Source organism: Ovis aries, chromosome 9 (genome assembly GCF_016772045.2).
Source record: "Ovis aries strain OAR_USU_Benz2616 breed Rambouillet chromosome 9, ARS-UI_Ramb_v3.0, whole genome shotgun sequence".
In the NCBI taxonomy this organism is placed as follows: Eukaryota; Metazoa; Chordata; class Mammalia; order Artiodactyla; family Bovidae; genus Ovis; species Ovis aries.
The window spans coordinates 86,666,922-86,679,518 of NC_056062.1; the positions used below are offsets into that span (position 1 = coordinate 86,666,922).

The 12,597-nt window shown below is 36.0% G+C and overlaps 1 protein-coding gene across 2 annotated transcripts in view; it reads left to right on the top strand.

Annotated features, from left to right (window-relative positions):
- The window catches only part of NBN (nibrin), a 55,365-nt gene that overhangs the window by 14,606 nt on the left and 28,162 nt on the right, over positions 1-12,597 (top strand). For both annotated transcript variants that reach the window (XM_004011849.4, XM_012184160.3), the window contains exons 6-7: positions 4,690-4,807; positions 5,336-5,529. In XM_004011849.4, coding sequence (XP_004011898.2) covers positions 4,690-4,807; positions 5,336-5,529 — 312 coding nt within the window. The remainder of the gene's footprint in view (positions 1-4,689; positions 4,808-5,335; positions 5,530-12,597) is intronic.

The window sequence follows — 12,597 nt, forward strand, 5'->3', positions numbered from 1 at the left end:
TCTAGTACCACAATTCTGGTACTAGATATTTTCAGTTCTGCAGTGCTCAGTCTTTTTTATGGTCCCACTCTCAAATCTGTACATGACTACTGGAAAAGTCATGGCTTTGACTATATGGACCTTTGCCAGGAAAGTGATATGTCTGCTTTTTAATATGCTGTCTAGGTTTGTCATAGCTTTTCTTTCAAGGAGTCAGCGTCTTTAAGTTTTATGGCTGCATTCACTGCAGTGATTTTGGAGCCCAAGAAAAGAAAATCTGTCACAGCTTCTACTGTTTTTCCATTTGCCACCAGTTTTGGAACTAGATGCCATGATCTTCATTTTTTGAATGTTGAATTTTAAGCCAGCTCTTTCACTCTCTTCAGTTTCATTAAGAGGCTCTTTAGTTCCTTTTTGCTTTCTGCCATTAGGGGGGTATTATCTGCTTGTCTGAAGCTGTTGATATTTCTCCCAGCAATCTTTATTCCAGCTTGTGTTTCATCCCGCCTGGGTTTCATATGATGTATTCTGCATGTAAGTTAAATAAGCGGGGTGACGATATACAGTCTTGTCATACTCCTTTCCCAATTTGGAACCAGTCCTTTGTTCCATGTCCAGTTCTAACTGTTGCTTCTTAAACTGCATCCAAGTTTCTCAGGAGTCAGGTAAGGTGGTCTGGTGTTCCCATCTCTTTAAGAATTTGCCACAGTTTGTTGTGATCCTCACAGTCAAAGGCTTTAGTGTAGTCTCCCTTTCTCCTTTAATACATATATGTGTATATGTACATAAAATATATATAAAATATTACTAGCTATTTTAAACTTATTTGCCCAGTGCAGATGTTTTTACAAACTATTTATACCTGATAATGTGTATTTGCTTTTAAAAGTAACTGAACATCAGATTTTCTCTTTGTTTTCAGTTTTCACTTGGGAGGTCTCATGTATTTTATTATCTGGTTAACAGATAATATGCTTTCCTCCAGAAAGGAATCATCATATTTTATTTATTTTTTGGCCATACCAAGTGGCTTGCAGGTTTGAATCCAGGCCCTCAGCAGTGAAAACATGGAGTCCTAACCACTGGGCCACCAGAGAATTCCTGAGATTTTGAAATAGATGATTCTTAACCTTTTTTGAGTCCTAGATCCCCGTGAGAACTTGAAAGCACTGATCTCTCCTCTGAAACTTCACTTACTACCAACTTGAAAGTGAAAGTCACTCAGTCCTCTTGGACTTTTTATGACCCCATAGACATAGTCCATGGAGTTTTCCAGGCTAGAATACTGGAGTGGGTAGCTTTTCCCTTCTCCAGGGGACCTTCTCAACCCAGGGATCGAACCCAGATCTCCTGCATTGCACTGGATTCTTTACCAGCTGAGTCACAATGGAAGCCCCAAAATACTGGAGTGGATAGCCTATCCATTCTCCAGGGGATCTTCCTGACTGAGGAATCGATGTGGGAACTTCTGCATTGCCGGCGGATTCTTTACCAGCTGAGCCGTCAGGGAAGCCCAACTTGCCTAGTGCCTATTATGAGTCTCCCTAGAAAAGTTGATAAATACTGTAAATAATGACTCTTGTTACAGCTAATAAACCATTTTAATTCTAGATTACTTAGGAATGGAGGGATATGATAAGTTTTTACTACTGGTGATATGTTTTATGGTTTTTGGAATTTTTAGAATCAGTCATTGATTCTTACTTATTTAGAATCTCAGTGTATTCAACTTGCTTTTTTGTTGTTTTTACTTTAGGTTAAGCATAGTTTTTTTTCTGACTTCAATTTGTGACTGTATTAACTTTAATGGGTGTAATGAAACATCCCTACTCTAAGATTGTTCAATAACTCCTAACTCAGTGTTTACTAGGAAAGACTATTAGTTCATTTTTGATAATCAAGTTTTGATACTATTTTAAATTATGTAGTTTTTTGCCTTAATAGATTCATATACCTTTTGGGATCCATTTTGATATGTTTATGCAAGACTGTGTATTCAGTTATTAAATAGAAAAAAGATTAAATTTAAGATATTAAATAGTAGTAAGATGGTTTATAAAAGGATATGACATAAAAAATAAACATGCAAGCAAGCAAGCTATAATATTTTTACCTAACAAAAAGTGTAGTCCTTTTGTTGCAATTATGTCTGCATCTCTGCACTGTTACCGTGAAACAGAGTAAGTCAGGGGTAAGATAGAGTACCTGATGTGGTTAGTGATGTCTGACTTTCTTACACTGTTATAGAAGTACCATTATAGATGATTCCATTTAAAAGAAGTATTTAATTTTGATACTCTGTGCTCTAATATAGGAAGTCCATTAAAATATTGTTTATGTCTGAATATTAAAAAAATGATCCCTCAAGAAAAAGGGAGTTTCCCTTTATTTGAAAATTTGCAGAGTTTCTCATATTACAGAGTGCTTTCTCAGTTACTTTATTTCAAACAACAGGCATTGCTTTGAGAAAACACTGTTGGAAGAGAGTCCTTACATCACACAAAACTAGCTGAATATTTCAACAGTGTAAGGCTCTGACTGCCCTATGCCTAGGCCATTTCTCAGGGTTCTGTTTACAGTGAGAAACCTGGAGGGATGAAGTAATATCTCCTTCCAAGGACAAAGAGCAGGGCTGCTGAAAGCTTCTTATAAAATGGATGGATTCCTAAGTTCATTGTAACACTGCTCTCGGGAGGTACCATCTGTGTCATCCCCATGGAACTTGGTATTAGGGGAGCTGCTGCAAACACAGTGAGGCTTACTGCTGGCTTTTCTCTGACCCAGGAGTCTCCTGTCTTCTGCCAACATCCATGAAATGGGGTACAAGTTAACTTATTATCTTGTAATAAAATCACAGACCCAAAAGATACATTAGCCTGAAACAAACATGGTAAATGAAAGTTTAGGAAATTATAAAGTTTAATTGTGTATTGTATCTCTTTGCTTTAATTTGCATTTTCTTGATGATACATGATGATACTAAGCATCTTTCCATATGCATATTTGCTCTCTATATTTCTTTGAGGAGGTATCTAATAAAGTCTTCAGCTGTTTTTAAAAATCAGGTTGTTTGTTTTCTTATGTTGAATTTTAAGAGTTCTTTATATATTTTTGATAACAGTTCTTTATAAGATTTGTGTTTTGCAAATGTTTTCTCCCAGTCTGTGGTTTGTCTTTGCATTCTCCTGACATTATCTTTCACAGAGCAGAACTTTTTAATGAAGTCTCACTTATCAATTATTTATTTCATGGATCACGCCTTTGGTGTTATATCTAAAAAGTCATCTCCATATCCAAGGCCGTCTAGATGTTCTCCTAGGTTATCTTATAGGAGTTTTATACTTTTGCTTTTATATTTAGGTCTATGATCCATTGTGAGTTATTTTTTGTGAAAAGTATATGATCTGAGTGTAAATTCATTTTTTTTTTAATATGTGAATGTCCAGTTTCATCACCAGTTGTTGAAAAGACTGTAAACTCCATTGTAAAAGATCAGTTGACTCTATTTATGTGAGTCCATTTCTGGGTTCTCTGTTCTCTTCCACTGATCTGTCTCTTTTTCGTCAGCAACACACTCTCTTGATTACTGCCACTTTATATTAAGCCTTGAATTCTGGTAGTGTCAGTACTCTAACCTTGTTCTTCCTCAAGTTATTTGGATTGCGTTTATTTTTATAGATCAAGTTGGGAAGAACTGACATGTTGACAATATTGTCTATCCATGAACATTAGTAATTTTTACTAGAAGGTAGAGAAACTAAAAGACTGGTCAGTTAATAGTTCTAACAAAAGAACTGACTATATAGAATGTTGAAACTATGGACTGATGAGAAGTTTTAGTAATTTTTTCTTGGTTTTACATTTCTATTTTCTTCTATTCCCTAATATCTATGGATGACTAAGATGTGTTTATAGTATTACCTTAAGGAGAGTATTACCTTAAAGAGCTAAAAGATTGTGTTTTTAAATCTTTGAAAATTTTATCTAAACTGACAAAATGTAGGTTCTAAAATTTCCTGAGCTTCTCCAAAGAGATTTATAACCAAACACGATGAGGTTTCCCAGGTGGCTCAGTGGCAAAGAATCTGCCTACAGTGTAGGAGAACCAGGAAACACAGGTTTGATCCTTGGGTTGGGAAGATCCGAGTAGGAAATGGCAACCTGCTGCAGTATTCTTACCTGGAAAATTCCATGGACAGAGGAGCCTGGCAGGCTACAGTCCTTGAAGTCTCAAAGAGTCAGGCACAGTGGAGAGGCTGATGCTCATGCAAGCAAGTCTAATATGCAAATAGAATTTGATTTCTAATGGATGGTATTTCAACCATTTGTTACTTTTTTTTGTCAGTTTTGGTTTTACTTTTATCACTTTTCAAAAGCTTTGTATTACTTCTTCTCTCAGCCATTTGTAATTCACATAATCGTTTGGTTTATATATATGTAATTGTCTCTTGTTAGGATTACCTGCTCTTACATTATGTAGTTTTAGAAAATAAAGAACAGTTCTGCTGTTCTGTGTTGCACCTGTCATTATATTTATAGTAAAAGCATTTTGGTATTTTCAGTCCTTTAGTCCCAGGTAAAACTCTTTAACAATACAGTTGTATTATGGAAATTAAGCCTTTCTAGTTTTCTAGTCCAGATTGCCAAATTCTGTTTACAAATTTAATGTGCAGTATAGTATGTAATTATAATATACTTAATTTTTTATAGTTTTTACCCACCTGTTGATGAACCAGCTATTGAAAGTAAAAATATTGATCTATCAGGACGCCAGGAAAGAAAACAAATCTTCAAAGGGAAAACATTTGTCTTTCTAAATGCCAAGCAGGTAATGTTATAAGCTAAATTTTCCTGAAGAAAATGTTATAAACTAGGATAAATTATTATCAGTTATTAGTTATTAGTACATTTCCTTTTGAGATCTTGTGTCAATGTCTGAGGGAAATAAAAAACTGCCTAGGCACCAGAACTTGCCCAGTGTTCATGTATATGACTGTGGCATTTCTTAATATCTGTTAATTGGCTGATTGATTAAGTTTATATAAATATATACAAGGAAGAGACCAAAAACTTTTAACTTCTAATTTGTTCGGTTAGTTAGCAGCTGTTGAATGTCTTCTATGTGATGAACTGAGAGTTCCAGAAGTTTATGTTATAGGTGGAAAAATATAAATAAGCTCACAGTTCCAGAACTGTGTAATGAGGGACAGTAATGGTACCTAGTGAACTAGGGGTTTTCTCCTAATGGAAGCTCAGATTGTCCTGTCAAGAAGTAGGATCATTTAATTTAAACATGTATTCAAGAAATTAATTATGGCTGTTCATTACTTTTTTCCTTTTTTTCCCCCATTTTTAGCATAAAAAATTAAGTGCAGCAGTTATATTTGGAGGAGGAGATGCTAGGTTGATAACAGAAGAAAATAAAGAAGATGATAGTTTCTTTTCAGCTCCTGGAACTTGTGTTGTTGATACAGGACTAACAGATTCACAGACTTTAGTTCCTGACTCTCAGAAAAAATGGATTCATTCAATTATGGATATACTCCAAAGGTACAGAATTATTCTTTATTAGTTTTTTTTTTAAGGGAAAGTAGGTTACTCTATATGTAAATTATTTATACTCCACATAGTAATATAAAGGCATATACAATCTCAAAAATGACAGAATGATCTTGGTTCGTTTCCAAGGCAAACCATTCAATATCCCAATAATCCAAGTGTGTGCCCCAACCACTAATGCTGAAGAAGCTGAAGCTGAATAGTTCTATAAGACCTTCTAGGATTAACACCCCCCAAAAGATAACCTTTTCATCATAGGGGACTGGAATGCAAAAGTAGGAAGTCAGGAGATACCTGGAATAACAGGCAAGGTTGGCCTTGGAGTACAAAATGAAGTAGAGCAAAGACTAACAGAGTTTTTGCCAAGAGAACGCGCTGGTATAGCAAACACCCTCTTCCAGCAACACAAGAGAAGCCTCTACACGTGGACATCACCAGATGGTCAACACCGAAATCAGATTGATTATATTCTTTGCAGACAAAGATGGAGAAGCTCTGTACAGTCAGCTTAAATAAGACCAGGAGCTGACTGTGGCTCAGATCATGAACTCCTTATTGCCAAATTCAGACTTAAATTGAAGAAAGTAGGGAAAAACCACTAGACCTTTCAGGTATGACCTAGATCAAAGCCCTTATGATTATACTGTAGAAGTGACAAATAGATTCAAGGGATTAGATCTGATGGACGGAGTGTCTGAAGAACTATGGATGGAGGTTTGTAACATTGTACAGGAGGTGGTGATCAAAACCATCCCCAAGAAAAAGAAATCCAAAAGGCAAAATGGTTGTCTGAGGAGACCTTACAAACAGCTGAGAGAAGAAGAAAAGTGAAGGGCAAAGGAGAAAAGGAACGATATATCCATCTGAATGCAGAGTTCCAAAGAATAACAAGGAGAGATAAGAAAGCCTTCTTAGGTGAACAATGCAAAGAAATAGAGGAAAACAATAGAATGGGAAAGACTAGACATCTTTTCAAAAAAATTAGAGATACCAAGGGAACATTTCATGCAAAGATGGGCACAATAAAGGACAGAAGTGATACGTACCTAGGGCACAATAAAGGACAGAAGTGATATGTACCTAATAGAAGCAGAAGATATTAAGAAGAGGTGGTAAGAATACACAGAAGAACAACACAAAAAAGATCTTAATGACCCAGATAACCACAATGGTGTGATCACTCACCTAGAGCCAGATATCCTGGAGTGTGAAGTCAAGTGGGCCTTAGGAAGAATTCCTACCAACAAACTAATGAGGTGATGAAATTCCAGCTGATGTATTTCAAATCCTGAAAGATGATGCTGTTAAAAGTGCTGCACCCAATTTGCCAGCAAATTTGGAAAAAACAGCAGTGGCCACAGGACTGGAAAAGGTCAGTTTTCATTTCAATCCCAAAGAAAGGCAATGCCAAAGAATATTCAAACTACCACACAGTTGCGTTCATCACATACTAACAAGGTAATGCTCAAAATTCTGCAAGCTAGGCTTCAACAGCAAATGAACAGAGAACTTCCAGATTTACAAAATGGATTTAGAAAAGGCAGAGGTAACAGATCAAATTGCAAACATTCGTTGGATTATAGAAAAAGCCAAGCAATTCCAGAAAGACATCTACTTCTGCTTCATCGACTACGCTAGAGCTTTTGACTGTGTGGATCACAACAAACTGTGGAAAATTCTTTAGGAAATGAGTTACCAGACCACCTGATGTGTCTCCTGAGAAATTTGTATGGAGGTCAAGAAGCAACAGTTAGAACCAGACATGGAACAACGAAAACTGACTCATAGTTGGGAAAGGAGTACGTCAGGGCTGTGTATTCTCACCCTGCTTATTTAACTTCTGTGTAGAATATATCATGTGAAATGCCAGGCTATATGAAACTCAAACTGAAATCAACATTGCCGGGAGAAATATCAGTAATCTCAAGATATGCAGATGACACCACCCTAATGGGAGAAGGTGAAGAGGAACTAGAGAGCCTCTTGATGAAAGTAAAATAGAAGAGTGAGAAAGTTGGCTTAAAATTCGTCATTCAAAAAATGAAGATCATGGCATCCGGTCCCATCACTTCATGGCAAATAGGTGGGGAAAAAGATGGAAACTGTAACAGACTTTATTTTCTTGTGCTCCAAAATCACTGTGGACAGTGACTGCAGCCATGAAATTAAGACTTGCTCCTTGGAAGAAAAGCTATGGCAAACCTAGTCAGTATATTTTAAAAAGCAGAGACATCACTGAGACAAAGGTCCATACAGTCAAAGCTGTGGTTTTTCTAGTAGTCATGTACAGATGTGAGAGTTGTACCATAAAAAATGTAGAGTGCCAGAGAACTGGTGCTTTCTAATTGTGGTAGTGGAGAAGATTCTTGATAGAGATCAACCCAGTCAATGCTGAAAGACATCAACCCTGAATATTCATTGGAAGGACTGATGCTGAAGCTCCAATACTTTGGCAGCCTGATGCAAAGAGCTGACTCATTGGAGAAGACCCTGATGTTGAGAAGGATTGAGGATAATATGACCCAGCAATCCCACTGCTGGGCATACACACCGAGGAAACCAGAACTGAAAGAGACACATATACCCCAATGTTCATTGCAATGCTATTTATAATAGCTAGGACATGGAAGCAAGCTAGATGTCCATCGGCAGATGGATGGATAAGGATGTTGTGGTAAATATACACAATGGACTATTACTCAGTTATTAAAAAGAACTCATTTGAGTCAGTTCTAATGAGGTAGATGAAACAGGAGCCCATTATACAGAGTGAAGTTAAGTCAGAAAGAGAAACACCAATATAGTATATTAATGCATATATATGGAATTTAGAAAGATGGTAACAACAATCCTATATGCAAGGCAGCAAAAGAGACACAGATGTAAAGAACAGATTTTTGGACTTTGTGAGAGAAGGTGGGGTGGGATGATTTCGGAGAATAGCATTGAAATATATATATTACCATATGTAAAATAGATGACTAGTGTAAATTCGGTCCATGAAGCAGGGCACTCAAAGCTGGTGCTCTGGGACAACCCAGAGGGATGGGATGGGGAGGGAGGTTCAGAATGAGGGGACACGTGTGCACCCGTGGGTAATTCACGTCAGTGTATGGCAAAAACCACCACAGTATTGTAAAGAAATTATCCTCCAATTAAATTAATTCATTAATAAACAAAGGTTAAGAAGGGAATGACAGAATGTGATGGTTGGATGGCATTACCTACTCAAGGGACATGAGTTTGAGCAAACTTCGGGAGATAGTGAAGTTCCGCGAAGCCTGGTGTGCTGCAGTTCATGGGGTTGCAACTAGTTGCACATGACTGAGCAACTGAATCATAACATATACGAGAATTATTATAAAGATTTTATTGTATATGGTTTGAAAATTTATTGTGACTTAGTATGCTTAAAGTAGAATAGATATATCCATGATAATTTTATCTCAGTACATATTTTCTGCCTCTTTTTTGTTACTTTAATAGAATTTTCATTATACATCTGTTTATAAAGTAGTATTTGTTTTCCTCTAGGTTATGTAGTTGAGAAAGTTAAAACTCAAATATAAAATGTTTTCTGAAATAACCTAGAAATGTATTTTTCCCTGGATGATTAGTACCCATTGAAAATTTATATAAAAATTTTTATCCTTCCTGTATATATAGGCTACTATAGGAATGGGCTTCCCTGGGAGCCCAGTTGGTAAAGAATCTGCCTGCAATTCAGGAGAACCCAGTCTGATTTCTGCATCAGGAAGATCTGCTGGAGAAGGAATAGGGTACCCACTCCAGAATTCTTGGGCTTCCCTGGTGGCTCAGCTGGTAAAGAATCTGCCTGGAATGCGGGAGACCTGGGTTCAATCCCTGGGTTGGGAAGATCCCCTGGAGAAGGAAAAGGCTACTCACTCCAGTATTCTGGCCTGGAGAATTCCATGGACTGTATAGTCCATGGGGTTGCAAAAAGTCGGACACGACTGAGCGACTTTCACTTTCAATTTTCATAGGAAAGCAGAAAAAAAAATATCAAATATACTAGAATAGTGTTTGTAATTGGGGGAGGACCATTTGAAAGCACTAAAGCAAGGATTTTTTTCCTGGACTCTTTATTGGTATTAATAATCTTTGAAGTACAAAGTAAGAAATCAGCCTTGGCAGTCTGTTGACTAAATTCTTATTCACTTAGTAAAACATTATTAGGGCTTATGGTATTTGTATGTATAAAATGTCCATAAATAAACAAGCTATCTCCAGTGTTCATTTTTCTTATCCCAGGAGTTCTGACCATGAAGGACTTTTTAAAAAAATGAATTTGCTGAAGTAAAAAGTAAAACTTCAGTCTGTGTCCCATAAATATTTTGCTTAATGGAGATGTAGTAACTGCTGTGAAAAAGGAAATACCTGTGTAACAAAAGTACCATCATATTAGTGTAACCAGAATGTACTATAATTATGTTTTAGGCACTGGGGATATAATGGTAAACAAGATAGCCATGGTTGTCTAGAGGAAAAGACAGATAGAGACAAGTAAACCGATAACTACAAATGTGTATAAGGAAGCAGAGTAACAGAGCAGGCGGGGAGAAGTTTATTCTAAATAGAGAAAGCTTCTTTCAGGTAGTATTTTACCTATGACCCGTTTTTAAAAGACATGCCGGACAACAGCAATAATAACTTACTGTAAGCTGGTCCTGTTTTAAGCATTTTACATATATTAAGGCATATTTTACATATTTAAGCCACACAGAATCCTGTGTATTTTTTTGTCATGATTCTCATTGTGCAGAAAGGGCAAAAGGGGATTTGAGTAGAACATGGGGACTGATGAGAGGAGCCAGCGTGTTAACCCGCGGAGTCTGGGTCCGGAGCCCGTTCCATCTTGCTGCCTTTCATGTATAGGGACCCTGAGGTAAGAACAGAGCCAGGGTGCAAGGTTGCTCAGAGGCTGGTGACCAGATCATGAGGTGACATTTTGTTCTATAGTCTTCGGCCCCTGTTTCAGTTTGGTTTTGAAAGGAGGATGATTTTACAGTTAGAGAAAGACTACCACTTAAAATAACACCTGTCCAGTTAGTCTACACCATTGATTGTCATGGAAAGTGCAGTTACAGCAAACCAGTAACTTCAGCTATTGACTGAATTTCATACAGTCTGCCAACATTGGGATTGGTTAGTGCCATGACTCTGTTGATTCGTTGTCAGAAGTGGCTATAGGATATCAGTTAAATAGCTGTGAAACAGATTAGAAGCCTAGGGGAACAATATAACCGTGATGTTTGTCCTTGCTGAGATATGTTCCCAGTATCTTAGTCCAAATTTAGGAACTCTTTTTTGTTGCTGATTTTTTTCTTTTTTTATCCTCTCTGCCCTCTCTTCTCACCTGCTCCATGGCTTTGCATAAAATTGAATGAATTACAATCTTTGGATTATATGATACACTGTCATCATTGAACTAAAATAATATATATTCATTTTGTTCACTAATTATTTTAAATAAATTTCTGTTATTGTATTTTGAAAGGGTTGCTTTCAAAACAATGAATGTTAAGTGTTTGAAAAAATATCTTTAAACTACTTCAGCCACTTAAAATACATATGCATATATATATATTATTTATTCTGTGGTATGGATATACTGCAGTTGAATCATCCACCCATGAAAGAACATGTGCGTTTTTTCAGTTTTTGTTACAAATAAAGCTGCTATGAACATTTGTGTACAAGTTTCTGTGTGAGCATAAGTTTCATTTCTCTGGAATAAATGCCCACAAGTGCAGTTTCTGGATTTTAAGGTAATTGCATATTTGTGTGGCTTAAAAAATTTTTTTTCTTTATATATTCTTGACATTAATCCTTTTGTCACTTTTATATATTACAGAATCTGTTACCACTTTGTAAAGTATCTTTTTATTGGGTTGATGAATGAAAGTCCTTAATTTTAGTATCCTAAAAGTTAACTATCTTTCACTGTCAGTATTTTTTTTAAATTTTACTTAAGAAATCTTTTTCTACTCATAGATCAAAAAGATATTCTCTTCAACTTTTTCATTAATATTTTGATATTTTGGTTTTGAAATTTATCTTTAATCTATCTGAGACTCATTCTATTTTATACCAAGGGACCTTAAATGCATGGGAACGTATTTGGCTTTTGTCTGTTTCGTTGAGCAGTATAACTGTTCTTATACCAATACCACGTTTACGACATTGTCTTAATTACTAGAACAATTTAAGCCTTCAAATCTAGCAGGACAGATCTTTTCTTTCTGCTCTTCTTCAAAAGCATCCTGGTTATTCTTGGCTTCTTTTTTTTCCATATACGTTTTAGAGTCATCTTTCTAAAAACTTTACAAAACCAAAATTTTTCATTTTACAAAGAAAAAGGAAACATTTTTCAAATGTTAAACATTTGAAAAAGACCTTTCAAGCTACTACAACCACTTAAAATATCTCTCTAATACATATTAAAAAGGGTTTTAAAGCCCTTGAAACTTGAGGTGTAGTTTCTATATAGCATTATTAAGTTAAATTATGTTTGGTTTATGTCATTATTCACATTACAGAATAACAAAAAATGAGTTCACCATAGATTCCTTTAATAAGATTCAGGTATAAATGTAAATTTGGTCAAATGATTTGATTTACTAAAGTTAAAATTACAATACATATATAGATGTAATTTATATATAGTTCTTTGTACTTTTTTTCCTTCCTTCTCTCCCCTCCCCTTTTTCTTTCTCTCTTTTAAGTCTTAGGATTCTAGTAATGATAGATTTGCTTTAAAAAAGTTATTTTATTGCTTCATCTGAATATTACTGTTCTTAGTGTGAAAATTATAGAGTTTTAGAACTGGAAGGATCTATATCCCTTAGCTTAGATCTGTATTTTACAGGTGAAATAATTGAATTACTAAAAGGTGATGAACTTGCACAATGTAATGTTGCTCCAGTGAATAAGCTAGTACTATGCCGCTGCTGCTGCTAGGTCGCTTCAGTCGTGTCCGACTCTGTGAGACCCCATAGACGGCAGCCCACCAAGGCTCCCCTGTCCCTGGGATTCTCC